Source organism: Mobula birostris, chromosome 5 (assembly GCF_030028105.1).
Source record: "Mobula birostris isolate sMobBir1 chromosome 5, sMobBir1.hap1, whole genome shotgun sequence".
Classification (NCBI taxonomy): Eukaryota; Metazoa; Chordata; class Chondrichthyes; order Myliobatiformes; family Myliobatidae; genus Mobula; species Mobula birostris.
Window position 1 is genome coordinate 182,601,998 of NC_092374.1, and position 15,520 is coordinate 182,617,517.

General features: G+C 46.7%; 1 protein-coding gene across 1 annotated transcript; it reads left to right on the forward strand.

Moving 5' to 3' along the window:
- The first annotated feature begins 2,663 nt into the window (after nt 1-2,663).
- On the forward strand, nt 2,664-15,466 carry grcc10 (gene rich cluster, C10 gene). The gene is made up of 3 exons (XM_072259015.1): nt 2,664-2,879; nt 4,231-4,407; nt 13,022-15,466. Exons 1-3 carry the CDS (start codon nt 2,804-2,806, stop codon nt 13,159-13,161), a joined length of 393 nt encoding a protein of 130 aa, XP_072115116.1. The 5' UTR covers nt 2,664-2,803; the 3' UTR covers nt 13,162-15,466.
- Nucleotides 15,467-15,520: the final 54 nt, after the last annotated feature.

Below are 15,520 nucleotides of genomic sequence, written 5' to 3' on the forward strand. Positions count from 1 at the left end.
AGGCTTGAGACTTGAGGCGAGGCAAGGCTGGAGGCTGGAGACTTGCGGCGAGGCAAGGCTGGAGGCTGGAGACTTGAGGTGAGGCGAGGCGAGGCTGGAGGCTGGCAACTTGAGGCGAGGCTTGGCAGGGTCCTCCTGGGCAGGGCGCGGATCACCACCAGACAGAGGCAAGGGACAGGAAGGGACAGAACCAACCCCAGGTAACGGCAAGACAGCCTGGCTTACCTGGGCAGAGGCAAGGGACAGGAAAGGAGCTAGGTACAGGGTGGCTCTAGGACCAGACAGCAAGACAAGGCAAGGCTACTGGCAAAGCAAGGCGAGACAGAAGTTCAGGCGAGGCAAGAGTTACCAGCAAGACAAGGCAGGGCTTCAGGCGAGGAAACAGAAGGCAGAGGAAGGGATACAAGGAGTAAGGACAAGAACAATCCAGCAGCCGCGCCCTGGTCTCTGAAGGTATTTATGCAGCCAGCCCCAACGAGCATCAGCTGCCTCAATTAGCTCAACAAGGACAGAAACAGGGTAGATCGGAAAACCTGGAGCAAGGGTTGATGGACCGGACCATGAACCGGAATGTGGCTCCACGGACCGGACTATGACACTCTCACAATTCACCAGCTTATTATTCCCTGTATTTGTTTGCTTGACAGCCCTTTTGTCATCAAATTCCTTCACTGCCCTCTACATGACTGATTCCTTGAGTTACTTTTACATATTGTATCTCAGCCGCCTTCTTGCTATAAATGCACCCTCGATAAGCTGCGCTGTGTTCCTCACCACAATTGCAGCATTTCAGCCTAGCTCCCGCTTCATATTTCCCATATTCATGTTTTCCAGTGCATCTCCCACATCTTTGTTTTCCTCTGCAGACCACTGCAACGTGCCCGAATTTCTGACATTTATAGCATCCTAAAGGCAGTGGTATATATATTCTAACCGCATAACACATATACCCTAAGTAAATGTTAATCGGCAATCTCTCTTCATCAAAGTTAATCATTACCAATAAACTATCACATTTTTTCCGTCTCTTGTAACTTTCAAATGTTTGGCCTCAATAATTTTTGCTCCTTTTATGTTCTGTTTAATCTCATCCATAGTAACTTTTGTTGGTATCCCTGAAATAACTCCTCTAGTCCACCTTCTATTGTTGGGTATTGAGCATTGTACTCCTTTGCCATTTATTTTACATAATCTTATCACTTTACCTTGCTGAGCACTATCCCGACTAATCACTAATAATGATCCATTTCGTAAAATCTTTGCTCCTTTAATCTTGCCTATAATTTTGTTCAGCATCTTCGTCAAACGAATCAGGTTCCAATCACCAAAAGATGCCCCATCTTCACTTAGTTTTATAATTGCTTTAACCTAATCTTCTTTCCATTGTTTTGCTGTCCTGCTTTGATCATCTGCTGACTCCTCAGAGTTTGGTATCCCGTAGCTCTGCTTTCTTTTCTTCCTCTTTCCATTCCGTTCCTCTTTCCCGCTGACCTCCATCTCCAGTTCACTTCCACTCTTGCCAAAAACTTCCTTCAGCAGCTTGGCTCTTTCCCTGATGTTCTCTCTCTCCGCCATTTTCCAGTCACAACTCGACTCTCTCTTTCCACAACCACTCCAGCCAAATTATCCCTAATTCAGCAGCCACCCTCTCCCTCCCCCTCCCTTCCTCTATCCCTATTTCACCTTGCCCCCTCCTCCAGCTGCCTATCACCTCCCTCATGGTTCTGCCTCCTTCTACTACCCATTGTGTTTTCCCCTATTCCTTCTTCACCTTTCCTGCCTATCACCTCCCTGCTTTGCCTCCCCCACCCCTTTGTCTTTCCCCTTATTGGTTTTCCACCTGGAACCTACCAACCTTCTCCTTCCCACCCTCCCCCCACCTTCTTTATAGGGCCTCTACCCCTTCCCTCTACAGTCCTGACGAAGGGTTCTGGCCCGAAACGTCGACTCATCATTTCCACGGATGCTGCCCGACCCGCTGAGTTCTTCCAGCGCGTTGTGAGCATTGCTTTGATCCCAGCATCTGCAGATTATTTTGTGTTTAGGAGTTTAACTCAAAACGCCTTGGAGAATTCTGGTCACAAACAACAGAAAATCTGCAGATGCTGGAAATCCAAGCAATACACACAAAATGCTGTGTTCTTTGAGAGAAGTCTATCCTCGACTTGTAAAGTGAGCTATGGAAGCTTTATTTCCATTTGCAACAGACCCGAGACCCGAGACCCGAAACATCGGTAGTACTTTTTCCCATAGATGCTGCCTGGCCTGCTGAGTTGCTCCAGCATTTTGTCTGTGTGGCTTGGATTTCTAGCAGCTGCAGCTTTTTCTAACCAGAGTAAAGGAGAAAGTTTGAACTTCCGTCCCCACGGCGGCGCTGTTGTCCGGGTTCTCCGGTCCTTCGGCGGCATCGCTATTTCCCAGTTCCTCCGGCCGTACGGCGACGCTGCTGCCCGAGTCCTCCGGCCGTACGGCGACGCTGCTGCCCGAGTCCTCCGGCCGTACGGCGACGCTGCTGCCCGAGTCCTCCGGCCGTACGGCGACGCTGCTGCCCGAGTCCTCCGGCCGTACGGCGACGCTGCTGCCCGAGTCCTCCGGCCGTACGGCGACGCTGCTGCCCCAGTCCTCCGGCCGTATTGCGGCGCTATAGCTCAAGTCCTCCGGCCGAATTGCGGTGCTGTTGCTCGGGTCCTCCGAACGCGCGGTGGTGCCGTGCTTAGGCCCTGACGGGCGGATCTTGGGTCGGGAGCTGGAGTCTATTGTTGGGCAGCCGGGGAGGTGACCCTTTCTTCGTGACAGGGCGTACATGGCGTCGGCGCCACAACCACAACAGCAGCAACAACAGCCGCAGCAGCCGGGCTTGACAGTGGACCAGGCAAAAGGTGAGACCGAGGCTCCGTCTCAACGTAGGCCCTAAGGATGGGCTTAAGTCCTTAGTCCCCGGTCCGGAGACCTCACAATGGTCTTGGATTCTGGGACCCAAGGATATATTGGTCACCCAGGTCGTGATACCACGTATACCGTTGGTACCGAGGCGTATCAAGGGTGTCACTGTTTCTGAGTCCTATGGCGATTCAGTGGGAACGTCTCTCTCTGTAACAGGTTCAAAACAGGTGGGGTCGGTGTCAATGGATTGTCCAGGCCGTAGTTTTAGCATCCTTTCGACAAGCCACTGTCTGAAGGGCCCAGTGAGTGAGGAAACCAGGGATCGACATTCGACCGAGGGTTGGTACGGTGTGTCATTTGTGTCATAGAAATCCATGTCACTGAATCAGACCTTATACTATCGCTGCCTCGGCAAAGCAGCCCCCATCCACCAGGACATTCTCTCTTCAGCCCTCTTCCATCGGGCAGAAGATACAAAAGCCTGAAAGCACATAGCACCAGGTTCAAGGACGCTTCTATCTACTCTGTTGTTATAAGACTATTAAGTAGTGCCTCAGAACGATAAGACTTCAAGTCTACATTGCTGTGATCTTGCACCTTATTGTTTACCTGCACAACACTCTCTAGCCTGTTATATTTTATATGTTATTGTTTTACCTTGTTCTTCCTCAGTGCGCCGTGTAATGATTTGATATATATGAACGGTATGCAAGACAAGCTTTTCATTGTATCTTGGTTCGTCTGACAATAAACCAGTTCCATCCCATTCCAACCCATTCGAGTTCACCAAGATTCCTATCGAAGCCATTCCCATTTGGTATTGTATAGCCCATTCCCTTATTCCATATCTGTACCACCGGTACACACAAGTCGTTTCTCAGATCCTTCTCAAATCTTTTCTTTCTCTCCTTAAACCAATGCCCTCTATTTTACCCTCCCTTTGCCTTTGGGAAAGGTGGACAATTGTCTTTTATTTGTCCCTCATGGTCCTGTACGCCTCTCTGCAATCACCCCTCCATCTGCAATGAATAATTTCATCCCTGCCCAACCTCTCCTATAACTCAGGCACTCAAATCCTGGCAATGTTTCTCTAAACTTCCTTTGCCCCCTTTCCAGCTTAATGACAACTTTCCTTCAACAGAGTAATCAAAACTGTACAATATGTGACAGCTGCCGCCTCACCAACATCTTGTACACCAGGGTCAGTAGCTGTCTGACGTTTGGCCACATTCCAGAAACCTGAGGAACAGTACTGTGCAGTAATAGAAACCCCGTCACTCGCTGCTGCCTTGTCGCCCTTCCCCCCCCCCACCCGCCTGACACACTTTGCCTCTCCCCTTCGCCCAGTGATTCTGGCTGAAGTGATCAAGGCCTTCAGCTTGCCGGAGAATGCGATGAGGATGGAAGAAGCCCGAGACAATGCCTGCAATGACATGGGCAAGATGCTGCAGTTCGTGTTGCCCGTGGCAACCCAGATCCAGCAAGAGGTCATTAAATCGTATGGATTCAGCAATGATGGGGAAGGTAAGTGTTGGCATTATACCGGGAATGACCCACCCTCTGCAGCTCCTCCTGTCCCTCGTCCGGGGATCATTGTTTTCCTTCAGCATAGGTTCCCAAACTTCCTCAGTTTGTTCCATCAATAGCAGCAGTATCTTCAGCTGCCTGGTCTCTGAATTCCCTCCTTACATCTCTTTGCACGCTCAGATCTTAAAATAGAGGAACTGAATTAGGCCACTGAGGCTATTAAGTCTACTTTGTGATTCGATCATGGCTGATTTATTGCCTCATTATCCTGCCTCCCAGCCCTGTAACCTGTTGTTTTTTAATGTAAGATCTACTTCTTCAAGCAAATCTTTGGCCATCTGGTAGGTTTCTGTGGCTTGTTGGACCATAAGGGGCGCCACGGTAGCATCGCTGGGCATCCCAGAGTTCGGCATTTAATTTCAGTGCTTTTCTGTGAGGAGTCTCTCTACATCCTACACGTGGAATGCGTGGGCATTCTCCGGCTTCCTCACACAGTCCAGAGACGTCATGGGTAGGTGAATTGGTCATTGTAAATGTCCCGTGGTCTAGGTAAGGGTTAATTGGGTTTGTCAGAGGGTTGGTCAGATGGCATCGCTTGAAGGGCCAGAAGGGCCTATTCTGTACTGTATCGCTAAATAAATAAATAAGTCAGGAGCAGAATTAGGCCACTCGGCCTTCTGTGTCCCCTCCACCATTCCATCATGGCTGATTTATTATCTCTTTCAATTCCATTTTCCTGTCTTCTCCTTGTAACCTTTGATGCCCTTACTAATCAAGAACCTATGAAAGTCTGCTTTAAATATACTCAATGACTTGGCACATCAATGAATTTCACAGATTCACCACCCTCTGAGTAAAGAAATTCCTCCTTATCTCTGTTGTAAAAGGACATCCTTCTATTCTGAGGTTGTGCCCTCTGGTCCTGGCTCATTCACCATAGGAAACATCCTCTCCACGATAGAGTGAACAGCCCGCTGCTGACGCATGACTGCAGTGCTAGGTCCATTGCAAACCGAATCATCAAGTTCGCTGATGACCCAACAACGGTCGGCCTCATCAACAACAGCGATGAGATGGCGCACAGCGAGGGGGGTAAAGAGGCTGGTGGAATGCCACGAGCACAACTTGAGTCCTGCACACAAAATGCTGGAGGAACTCAGCAGGGCAGACAGCATCTATGGAAAAGAGTAAACAGATGCCATTTTGGCCCAAGACCCTTCATCGGGACTTCCTCAGACACAGCCTCAGAATAGAGGGGTATCCTTTTAGGATGGAGATGAGGAGGAATTTCTTTCATCAGAGGGTAGTGATACTGTGGAATTCTTTGCCACAGACAGTTGTGAAGGCCAAGTCTTTAAGTATATTTAAGGCAGAGGTTGATAGATTCTTGACTGGTCAGGGCGTGAAGGGATATGGGGAGAAGACAGGAGATTGGAGAGAAAAATTGGACCAGCCATGATGAAATGGCAGAGCAGACTCAATAGGCCAAATGCTCCTATATCTTTTGGTCTTATCAGGGTCTCTCTTCCGTCCATCAGAAATATTTATCAGAAGCATTGCATACATGGAGCCTTAGCATTGACAGTGCTAAAGCCCTACATACAACAATCTCTTTGACCCCTAGCATAAGACAGGAGTTACTGTAGCACTTAGGCAAGAAAAGTTGGATGGAAAACAGCTTCATCCCAGCTGTTGAGCTCCCAGCCACCATCTGGGTCTCATCATGCATGAAGTGTCAGTAGCATTATACTGTCTACTTTTTAACTTGAGTAATAAATGCATCATGTTATTTGTTAATTTACTGCTGGAGTTATTACTTTTTGTTATGTGTGTGAGTTCTATGTACTGTGTTGTACACCTTGGTCTGGAGGAATGTTGTTTCATTTGGCTGTATACATGTGTACAGTTGATTGACAATGAACCGAACTTAACTCTATCTAAGCCTTTCAATATTCAATTAGGTTTCAGTGAGATACCCCTTTATTCATCTCAAATCAGTGAGTACAGGCCCAGAGCCATCAAACGCTCCTCATACATCAACCCTTTCATTTCCAGAATCCTACTTATGAACCTCCTCTGGACCCTCCCCAATGCCAACAAACCTTTCTTAGATAAGGGGCCCAAAACTGCTCTCAATATTCTGTGGGGTCTGACAAGTGCCTTATAAAGCCATAGCATTACATCCTTGCTCTTGTATTGAAGTCTTCTTGAAATGAATGCTAACATTGCAAACAAGAGACAAGAAAAAAATCTGTAGATGCTGGAAATCCAGCATCACACAAAAACATCTGCAAATGAATGTGGCTAACATTGCATACGTCTTCCTTATCACCAACTCAACCTGCAAGTTAACTTTTAGGGAAACCTGCACAAGGGGTCTCAAATCCCTTTGCACCTCCAATTTGTTACTTTTCTCCCCATTTATAAAATGTCTACGTCTTTATTCAGTCTACCAGAGTGCATGTCCATACACCTCCCTATACGATATGCCATCTACCACGTCTTTGCCCATTCTCCCAATCTATCTGTCCTTCTGCATACTCCCTGCTTCCTCAACACTACCTGCCCCTCCACTTCTAACTAAAAATCTTGTTGGGAGTGAGTCATTGAAGTAGCAAGTGAGAGAGTGACATCTTGCAGGGCGGGAGCTATTTGAAGACTGCAAGTCCTTTTGAGAGTGAGTCTTATTTGAGCCAATAAAAAGAAAGGAGATGTAAGCAGACTGGCCATTGTTGGAGTGGGCCAGTGTTAGAGTGGTCTGGCTTTGCAAGCATAGACGGCAACTCTTAAGTAAGTTTTTAGTGATTTTTTTTCCTGTTAGTAAATAGCTAGTATGCTGAGAATGGGTCCAGAGTTAGTCTCTTGTGTGAAATGTGAGAACTTTTGGAGACTTCCATTGTCCCTGATAACTACAGTTACACCAGGTGTACAGAGCTGCAACTCCTTAGAGACCGAATTGCAGAACTGGAGCTGCAGCTCATATGGGATAATGAGAAGGTAATGGGTAGGAGCTACAGGGAGGTAGTCACCCCTAAGTTGCAGGAGGCAGGTGACTGTCAGGAGAGGGAAAGGGAATAGGCAGCCAGTGGCTGTTCCCCTCAATAATAAATATACCGCGTTAGATAGTGTTGGTGGGGGGGGGGGGGAGCAACATACCAGGGAGAAGCCACAGCGAGCGGATCTTTTGCATTGGCTCTGTAGCTCAGAAGAGAAGCGGGTGGGGTTGCGGGGGTGGAGAATGCTGTAATGAAAAGGGATTCCATAATTTGAGGAGCAGACAGGATATTCTGTGGATGTGAAAGAGACAGCCAGATGGTATTTTGCCTCCCAAGTTCCCGGGTCAGTGATTTTACTGGCTGGGTTCATAGCATTCTAAATGGGGAGAGTGAGGACCCAGAAGTTGTGGTATATATTGGTACCAGTGACATAAGTAGGGAATGCAAGGTGGTCCTGAAGGGAGAAAATAGGGAGTTGGGTGGAAAGCTGAAAAGCAGGACTTGCAGAGTCATAATCTCTGGATTGTTGCCTATGTCACGTGCCAGTGAAGGTAAGAATAGGATGATTTGGCAGATTAATGTGTTGCTGACAAGTTGATGCAGGGAGCAAGGTTTCAGATTTATGGATCATTTGGATCTCTTCTGGGGAAGATAGGTCCTGTACAAAATGGACAGGTTACACCTCAACGTGAGGGGGACCAAATTCCTTGATATTGAGTTTACTTAAACTTTTGGGGAGGGTTTAAACTAATGTGGCAGGGGTGTGGGAACTGGAATGATAGAGCAGTTGATATCCAAGTAGATGCAGTGTGCAGAGAGACTGTAAAGTAGGTCAGGCAGATGTTAAGGCAAAATTGCCATCAGTAGGATGAGTTGAAGTGTAACATGGTAAAATCAAGAAGAGTGATGAATACAGGACTGAAGGTTTTGTATTTGAATGCACGCAGTGTATGAAATAAGGTAGACGATGTTGTAGCGTAATTAGAGATTGTCAGATATGATATTGTGTACATGACTGAGTTGTGGCTGAAAGATCATAGTTGGGAGCTTAACATCAAAGGATACAGAACCATAGAAACACAGAAAACCTACATCACAATACAGGCCCTTCGGCCCACAAAGCTGTGCCAAACATGTCCTTACCTTAGAACTACCTAGGCTTACCCATAGCCCTCTATTTTTCTAAGCTTCATGTACCGATCCAGGAGTCTTTTAAAAGACCCAATCGTTTCTGCCTCCACAACCGCCGTCGGCAGCCCATTCCACGCACTCACCACTCTCTGCGTAAAAAAACTTACCCCTGACATCTCCTCTGTACCTATTTCCAAGCACCTTAAAAATATGCCCTCTCGTGCTAGCCATTTCAGCCATAGGGAAGAGCCTCTGACTATCCACACGATCAATGCCTCTCATGATCTTGTACACCTCTATCGGGTCACCTCTCATCCTCCGTCGCTCCAAGGAGAAAAGGTCAAGTTCATTCAACCTATTCTCATAGGTCATGCTCCCCAATCCAGGCAACATCCTTGTAAATCTCCTCTGCACCCTTTCTATGGTATACCTTATATTAAAAGGATAGGCAGATAAGCAGAGGGGTTGGGGTGGCACTGTTCTTTGAAAAAAAATTTTCAATCCTTAGGAAGAGGTAACATCGGATCAGAAGATGTAGAACCCTCGAGGGTAGAGTCAAGAAACTGCAAGAGTAAATTGACCCTGATGGGAGTTATATACAGGCCTCCAAATAATAGTAAGGATGTGGGTTACAAATTACAAGGGATGATAGGAAAGGCATATCAAAAGGGCAAAGTTAACGGTAGTATTGGGGGATTTTAATGTGTAGATAGATTGGGAGAATCAGGTTGGTGCTGGATTCCAAGAGCGGGAATTTGTAGAGTGCCTGTGAGGTGGCTGTTTAGAACAGCTTGTGATTGAGCCCACTAAGGGGAAGGCAATTCTGGATTGGGAGCCGTGTAATTAACCAAATTTGATTAGGGAGCTTTAAGTAAAGAAGTCCAAAGGAAGCAGTGATCACCATATGACAAAATTCACCCTGCAGTTTGAGAGGAAGAATCTAAAGTCAGATCTATCAGTATTGCAGTGGAGTAAAGGGAATGACAGAGGCATGAGAGAGGAGCTGGGCAATGTAGATTGGAAGGGAACACGGGCAGGCATGACAGCAGAAAAACAATGGCAGGAGTTTCTGGGCGAAATTCAGAATGCACAGGATGGATACATGCCGAAAATGAAGAAGTATTCTAAAGGGAGGATGACACAACTGTGGCTAACAAGGGAAGTCAAAGATAGCATAAAAGCAAAAGAGAGGGCATGCAATATATAGCAAGAATGAGTGGGAAGTTAGAGGATTGGGAAGCTTTTAAACACCAACAGAAGGCAACCAAAAAGCAATAAGCAGAAAAAAGATGAAATATGAAGGTAAGCTAGCCAATAAGACCATAAGACATAGGAGCAGAATTCGGCCATTCAGCCCATCGAGTCTCCTCCACCATTTCATCATGGATGATCCCGGATCCCACTCAACCTCATACACCTGCCTTCTCTCCATATCCTTTGATGCCCTGACCAAGCAGGAAACCATCAACTTCTGCCTGAAATACACCCACATACTTGGCCTCCACCATAGTCTGTGGCAGAGCAATCCACAGATTGACTACTCTCTGGCTTAAAAAAATTCCTCCTTACCTCTGTTCTAAAAGGTTGCCCTCAACTTTGAGGTTGTGCCCTCTAGTTCTGGATACCCCCACCATGGGGAACATCCTCTCCGCATCCACCCTACCTTGTCCTTTCGACATTCAGTAGGTTTCAATGAGTTTGCTCTGTGTTCTTCTAAATTCCAGTGAGTACAGGTCCAAAGCTGCCAAATGCTCCTCATGGTAACCACTTCATTCCCGGAATCATCCTCGTGAACCTCCTCTGGATTCTCTCCAATGACAACACATCCTTTCTGAGATATGAGGCCCAAGACTGTTGACAATACTCCAAGTGCAGCCTGACTAGTATCTTATGAAGGCTCAGCATTATCTCCTTGCTTTTATATCCTATTTCCCTTGAAATAAATGCCAACATTGCATTTACCTTCTTTACTACAGACTCAACCTGTAAATTGGCCTTCTGGGAGTCTTGCACAAGGATTTATAAGTCTCTCTGCACCTCTGATGTTTGAACCCTCTCCCCATTTAGATAATAACTCCTTTTACCAAAATGTATTATCATACATTTCCCAACACTATTCTATCTGCCACATTTTTGCCAGTTCTTCCAATTTGTCAGCACTACCTACCTCTGCACATATCTTTGTATCATCCACAAACTTTGCCACAAAGCCATCAATTCCATTATCCAAATCATTGACAAACATGAAAAGTAGTGGTTCCAATACTGACCCCTGAGGAACACCAATAGTCACTGGCAGCCAAGCAGAAAAGGTCCCTTTTTTCCCATTCATTGTCTCCTACCTGTCAGCCATTCCTCTACCCATGCCAGTATCTTTCCTGTCATGCCATAGGATTTTACCTTCTTAAGCAGCCTCATCTGTAGAACCTTATCAAATGCCTTCTGAAAATCCACGTAAATGCCATCCACTGCTTCTCCTTTGTCCACGCTGATTGTTACTTCCTTGAAGAATTCTAGCAGATTAGTATAAGAATACCAATTTTTTTTTTCAACTGTATAAAGAGCAAAAGGGGCAAGAGTGGATATGGGACCACTGGAAAATGATACTGGAGGGTTATTAATTATTTTGCATCAATTTTCATTAAGGAGGACACTAGCAAGGGTCAGAGAGCAGAACTGAATGTTGTTGCTATTACTAAGGAGAAGGTGCCTGGGAAGATGTAAGGTCTGAGGATAGATAAGTCACCTGGACTAGATGGACTACACCCCAGCGTTCTATAAGAGGTATCTGAAGAAACTGCGGAGACATTAATGATCTTTCAAGAATTATTCGATTCTGGTATTGTTCTAGAAAATTGTAAAAGTCATTCCACTCTTCTAAGGGGCGGGCGTCAGAAAAAAGGAAATTATAGACCAGTTAGCCCAACTTCACTGGTTGGGAAGGTGTTGGAGTCCATTAATAAGAGTTTTCGGGGGACTTGGAGGCACTTGACAAAGTCAGTATGATTTCCTTAAGGGGAAATCGTGTCAAACCAATCTATTGGAATTCTTTGAGGAAATAACAAGCAACATAGACAAAGGTGAGTTAGTGGATGTTGTTTACTTGGATTTTCGCAAGGCCTTTGACAAGATGCCACACACAAGGCTGCTTAAAATAAGAGTCCATGATATTAGCATGGATAGAAGATTACCAGACTGGGAGAATGCAAAGAGTGAGAATTAAGGGGGCCCTTTCCGTTTAGCTGCCGGTGACTAGTGGTATTTCACAGTGGTGGGTGTTTGTAAACCTGGCCACAGAGCCATCAATTCCAATATCCAAATCGTTGACATGTTTTTATTTTGTAGTACTCAAAATCAGGTTTATTATCACTGACATATGCAGTGAAGCTGGTTGTTGTGCTGCAGAAGTACAGTGCAATACATTAAAAAACTATAAAGTGCAATAAAAAATATTGTCTGTTCAGAAATCTGATGGTATGACTCAAGTCATGTCTTGGTGTGTTATATGACATTGTCAAGCTTGTGGCTTGCTGTTGTCCATTGCTTCCCCCTTTTATCACAGTATTTCTGCTGGAGGCTTGGGTCCTACCTTGAGTGTTGTTGGCATTGGTGACCAGCGTCTTTTTCCCAGGAGCCCCTCGTTGAATGCAACAAATCCTATCACCACCAAAACTAATGAATAAATCTATTTTGTAATTTAAAGCATTTGCAAGTAAAATTCACTGTGGGAAAATGAGAACATTTTTAATGCACTAGATGTAGATTCACTGGTAACATAGTCATTCAGTATGGAAGCAGGCCCTTAGTCTGCTGACCATCAAACACCCACTGACAGTACTTTCAGTTTATTCTCCCATCAGTCACCACCTACCTCACCTCCCTCAGATTCTGCCACTCATCCACCCTCCACAGACTGGCAATTTACATCTCCCTCCCCTCCATCACCACTGTCCCCACCCTCCAGTCCTCCTTCCCCATCTTCTCCCCCATCTCCTTCCCCTTGCCCCCTTTTCCCCTTCCCTCCTCCCATTTCAACCTACCCAGCTCATCCCTACCTTCCCTACTCATCACCCTCCTACCTCTTTTACCCTCTTTACCTAGTTGGTGCCCCAGTTCCTTTCCATTGCCTCTGCACCCATGTCCCAACCCAAAGCTATTACAGACTTTTTGAAAGGCCCACAGACTTGTTGTGAGTCAACAGTTGTCACTTCCCTCACTCCATGTCCCTGAGGCTCTTCCTCATAACATCACTACCAGCTCCATCCCGCGTGCCCCCCCTCACTTTTTTTGGAAACCCCACCAGTGCAGTTACCTTCCACTTTCTCGTCAATGTGAATGGAGTGCACCCACATCTCAAGAGGGCGGGAAATGGAGTCTGTACTACCCTCATCTTTAAGCTGTTCAGGGCCCAGGCAGCATGAGATGCTGTGGATCACTGGATGTTGTGGACATGGGTGACTGAGGAGTGTTTTTCTCTGTTGAAGGTGTATTGAAGTTCGCTCGCATCGTCAAGGCCTACGAAGGGCAGGACCCTGAGGTCGCAGCCATGTCCGGGAAGCTCAAGTCTATGTTCCTGCCTCCAATGACTGCCCCCCCACACAGCTCCAGCATCCCCTCCTCGTAGTCTGCTGAACCAGGGGTGCTGGGAGCCTCGCAGGGCCAGGGACACCAGTCTAGGCCTCGTAGGCCTGCCCCCAGTGCCACAGGACTGCAGACAATTGTCACTGATCCCTCCACAGAATCGTCTCCTCAAGTTGCTCGTGACTCTGCTTACAGTGTTTTTTCCCCTTCTGTCAGGAGCCTCAACGTGCTTTAATCTCCAGGCTGGAGTGGATGGTAGACATCCCTAGAGGAGTACTGTAAGACAACAATGAAAGACTGTCCTGTCCCGTGTGTGGAACACACAATACCTAAGAAGCACTCTAGGGTAGGCAAAGGGGCTACAAAAGAGTAGGGGATTGCTCTGCGCTACCTTCTGGGCAGCGCACACAAAATGCTGGAGGAACTCAGCAGGTCAGGCAGCATCTATGGAAGGGTTATAAACAGTCAGTGTTTCAGGCCGAGAGCCTTCATCAGGACTGAGTGAAGGTGCCGGCTGCTGTCGTTCATCCTGACTAGTGCAGGGTTTTTGTTGCAGTCATATCCTGACAGTGTGGTTCAGTTCTCGTGTGCTTTCTTCTGCTTGTGGAGTGTAGCACTTCTCCAGATCCCTCAAGCTGTGTCCAGTTCATTGTACCAATATATATCAGGTGAGGGGAATACTCATTCTACATTTCCTGGGGCAAAGGTTGCTGGTGAGTTTGTCTGCTGCCAATGCTCCCTGTAAGGGGGGTGGGGGGGGGGGTTGTGGTGAGGATTGTAATTTTAACCTGATAACTGGGTGGATTCCTGTGAGATTGGGGGCATAGACTGGTTGCCCATCCCGTCTAACTTCAGGAGATATGTCCAGTTCCCAAAGAGTTGGGGGAAATGCTTGCAGTTGGGACACCAAACCGTCCCGGCTCTCCCGAAGACTGACCCAGATGGGAGAAAGTGCCAAGCATTTGGTATCCCATCCAGCCCAGCCCCATTTCCTGAATATGTTCACCAGGTCAGTGTCTCATCCTTCACTGCTGAGTGATTCACATCAGCCATCTGGTGCTGTGGGGAAACAAAGTGCCCCTTAGTGAATTTAAATTGGATGTTTGAAGTAATAATCATCTGGGGTAGGGAAGGTTCAGTCAAAACATGACTTGGGAAGGCACCACCTATTTCCTCTCCATTTCTGCATCCAATCCCTGAAGCTCCTGACCTAACAACTTCTGGGAGTGCCCTCAGCTCAAGACCACAAAGGATCAAGAAGGTGGCTTACATAGAAACATAGAAAACCTATAGCATAATACAGGCCTTCCGGCCCATAGAGCTGTGCCAAACATGTTCCTACCTTAGAAATTACTAGGTTTACTTATTACTAAGCTCCATGCACCTATCCAAAAGTCTCTTAAAAGACCCTAGCGTATCCACCTCCACCACCATTGCCAGCAGCCCATTCCATGCACTCACCACTCTCTGAGTAAAAAAACATACCCCTGACATCTCCTCTGTACCTACTCCCCAGCACCTTAAACCTGTGTCCTCTTGTGGCAACCATTCCAGCCCTGGGAAAAAGCCTGTGGCTATCCGCACGATCAATGCCTCTCATCATCTTATACACCTCTACCAGGTCACCTCTCATCCTTCGTCACTCCTAGAAGAAAAGGCTGAGTTCACTCAACCTTTCCTCATAAGGCATGCTCCCCAATCCAGGTAACATCCTTGTAAATCTCCTCTGCACCCTTTCTATGGCTTCCACATTCTTCCTGTAGTGAGGCGACCAGAACTGAGCACACTACTCCAAATATGGTCTGTCCAGGGTCCTATATAGCTGCAACATTACCTCTCAGCTCCTAAATTCAATTCCACGACTGATGAAGGCTTGTCATAACCCTTTGAATGGGCTCTAAATGCTGGGCTTGCCCAAAGAAAGAATACGGAAAAGAAAAAATGTTCGTCTGACCTGAAAAGCCAAGGGCTTGAGGTGAGAGCAGCACATAATACGCACTACCTGAACCAACTTCAGAAATAACTTTCAAAAGGGAACTGGACTTCGCTGGGAAATTTTGCAGGAACAATGGGCACTGTGATCAAATGCTCTGGGAACAAATGCACACCTTGGGTTGACTTCCTGTCCTGAATCTGTCTGTGCTTTTCATTCTTGCTCCTGGCACTCTATGGGTTTTATCTATAGCATGATCACAAGCCATTGTCCTGTACCTGAAGATTTCATGTTGTGTACACAATAAAATGTGATAATGTGACAGAGGCTGCCTGTTGTTTGTGCTGTTTCTTCTTGTGTTGTCGTGTTGCTCTTGTGTCTGATTCTCCTCGCTGCTGAGAAACCAGATTCTGGCAGAATCACTGAATATAAGGGAGAAATGTTGTGTCTTCTATATGGCAGTTGAGGG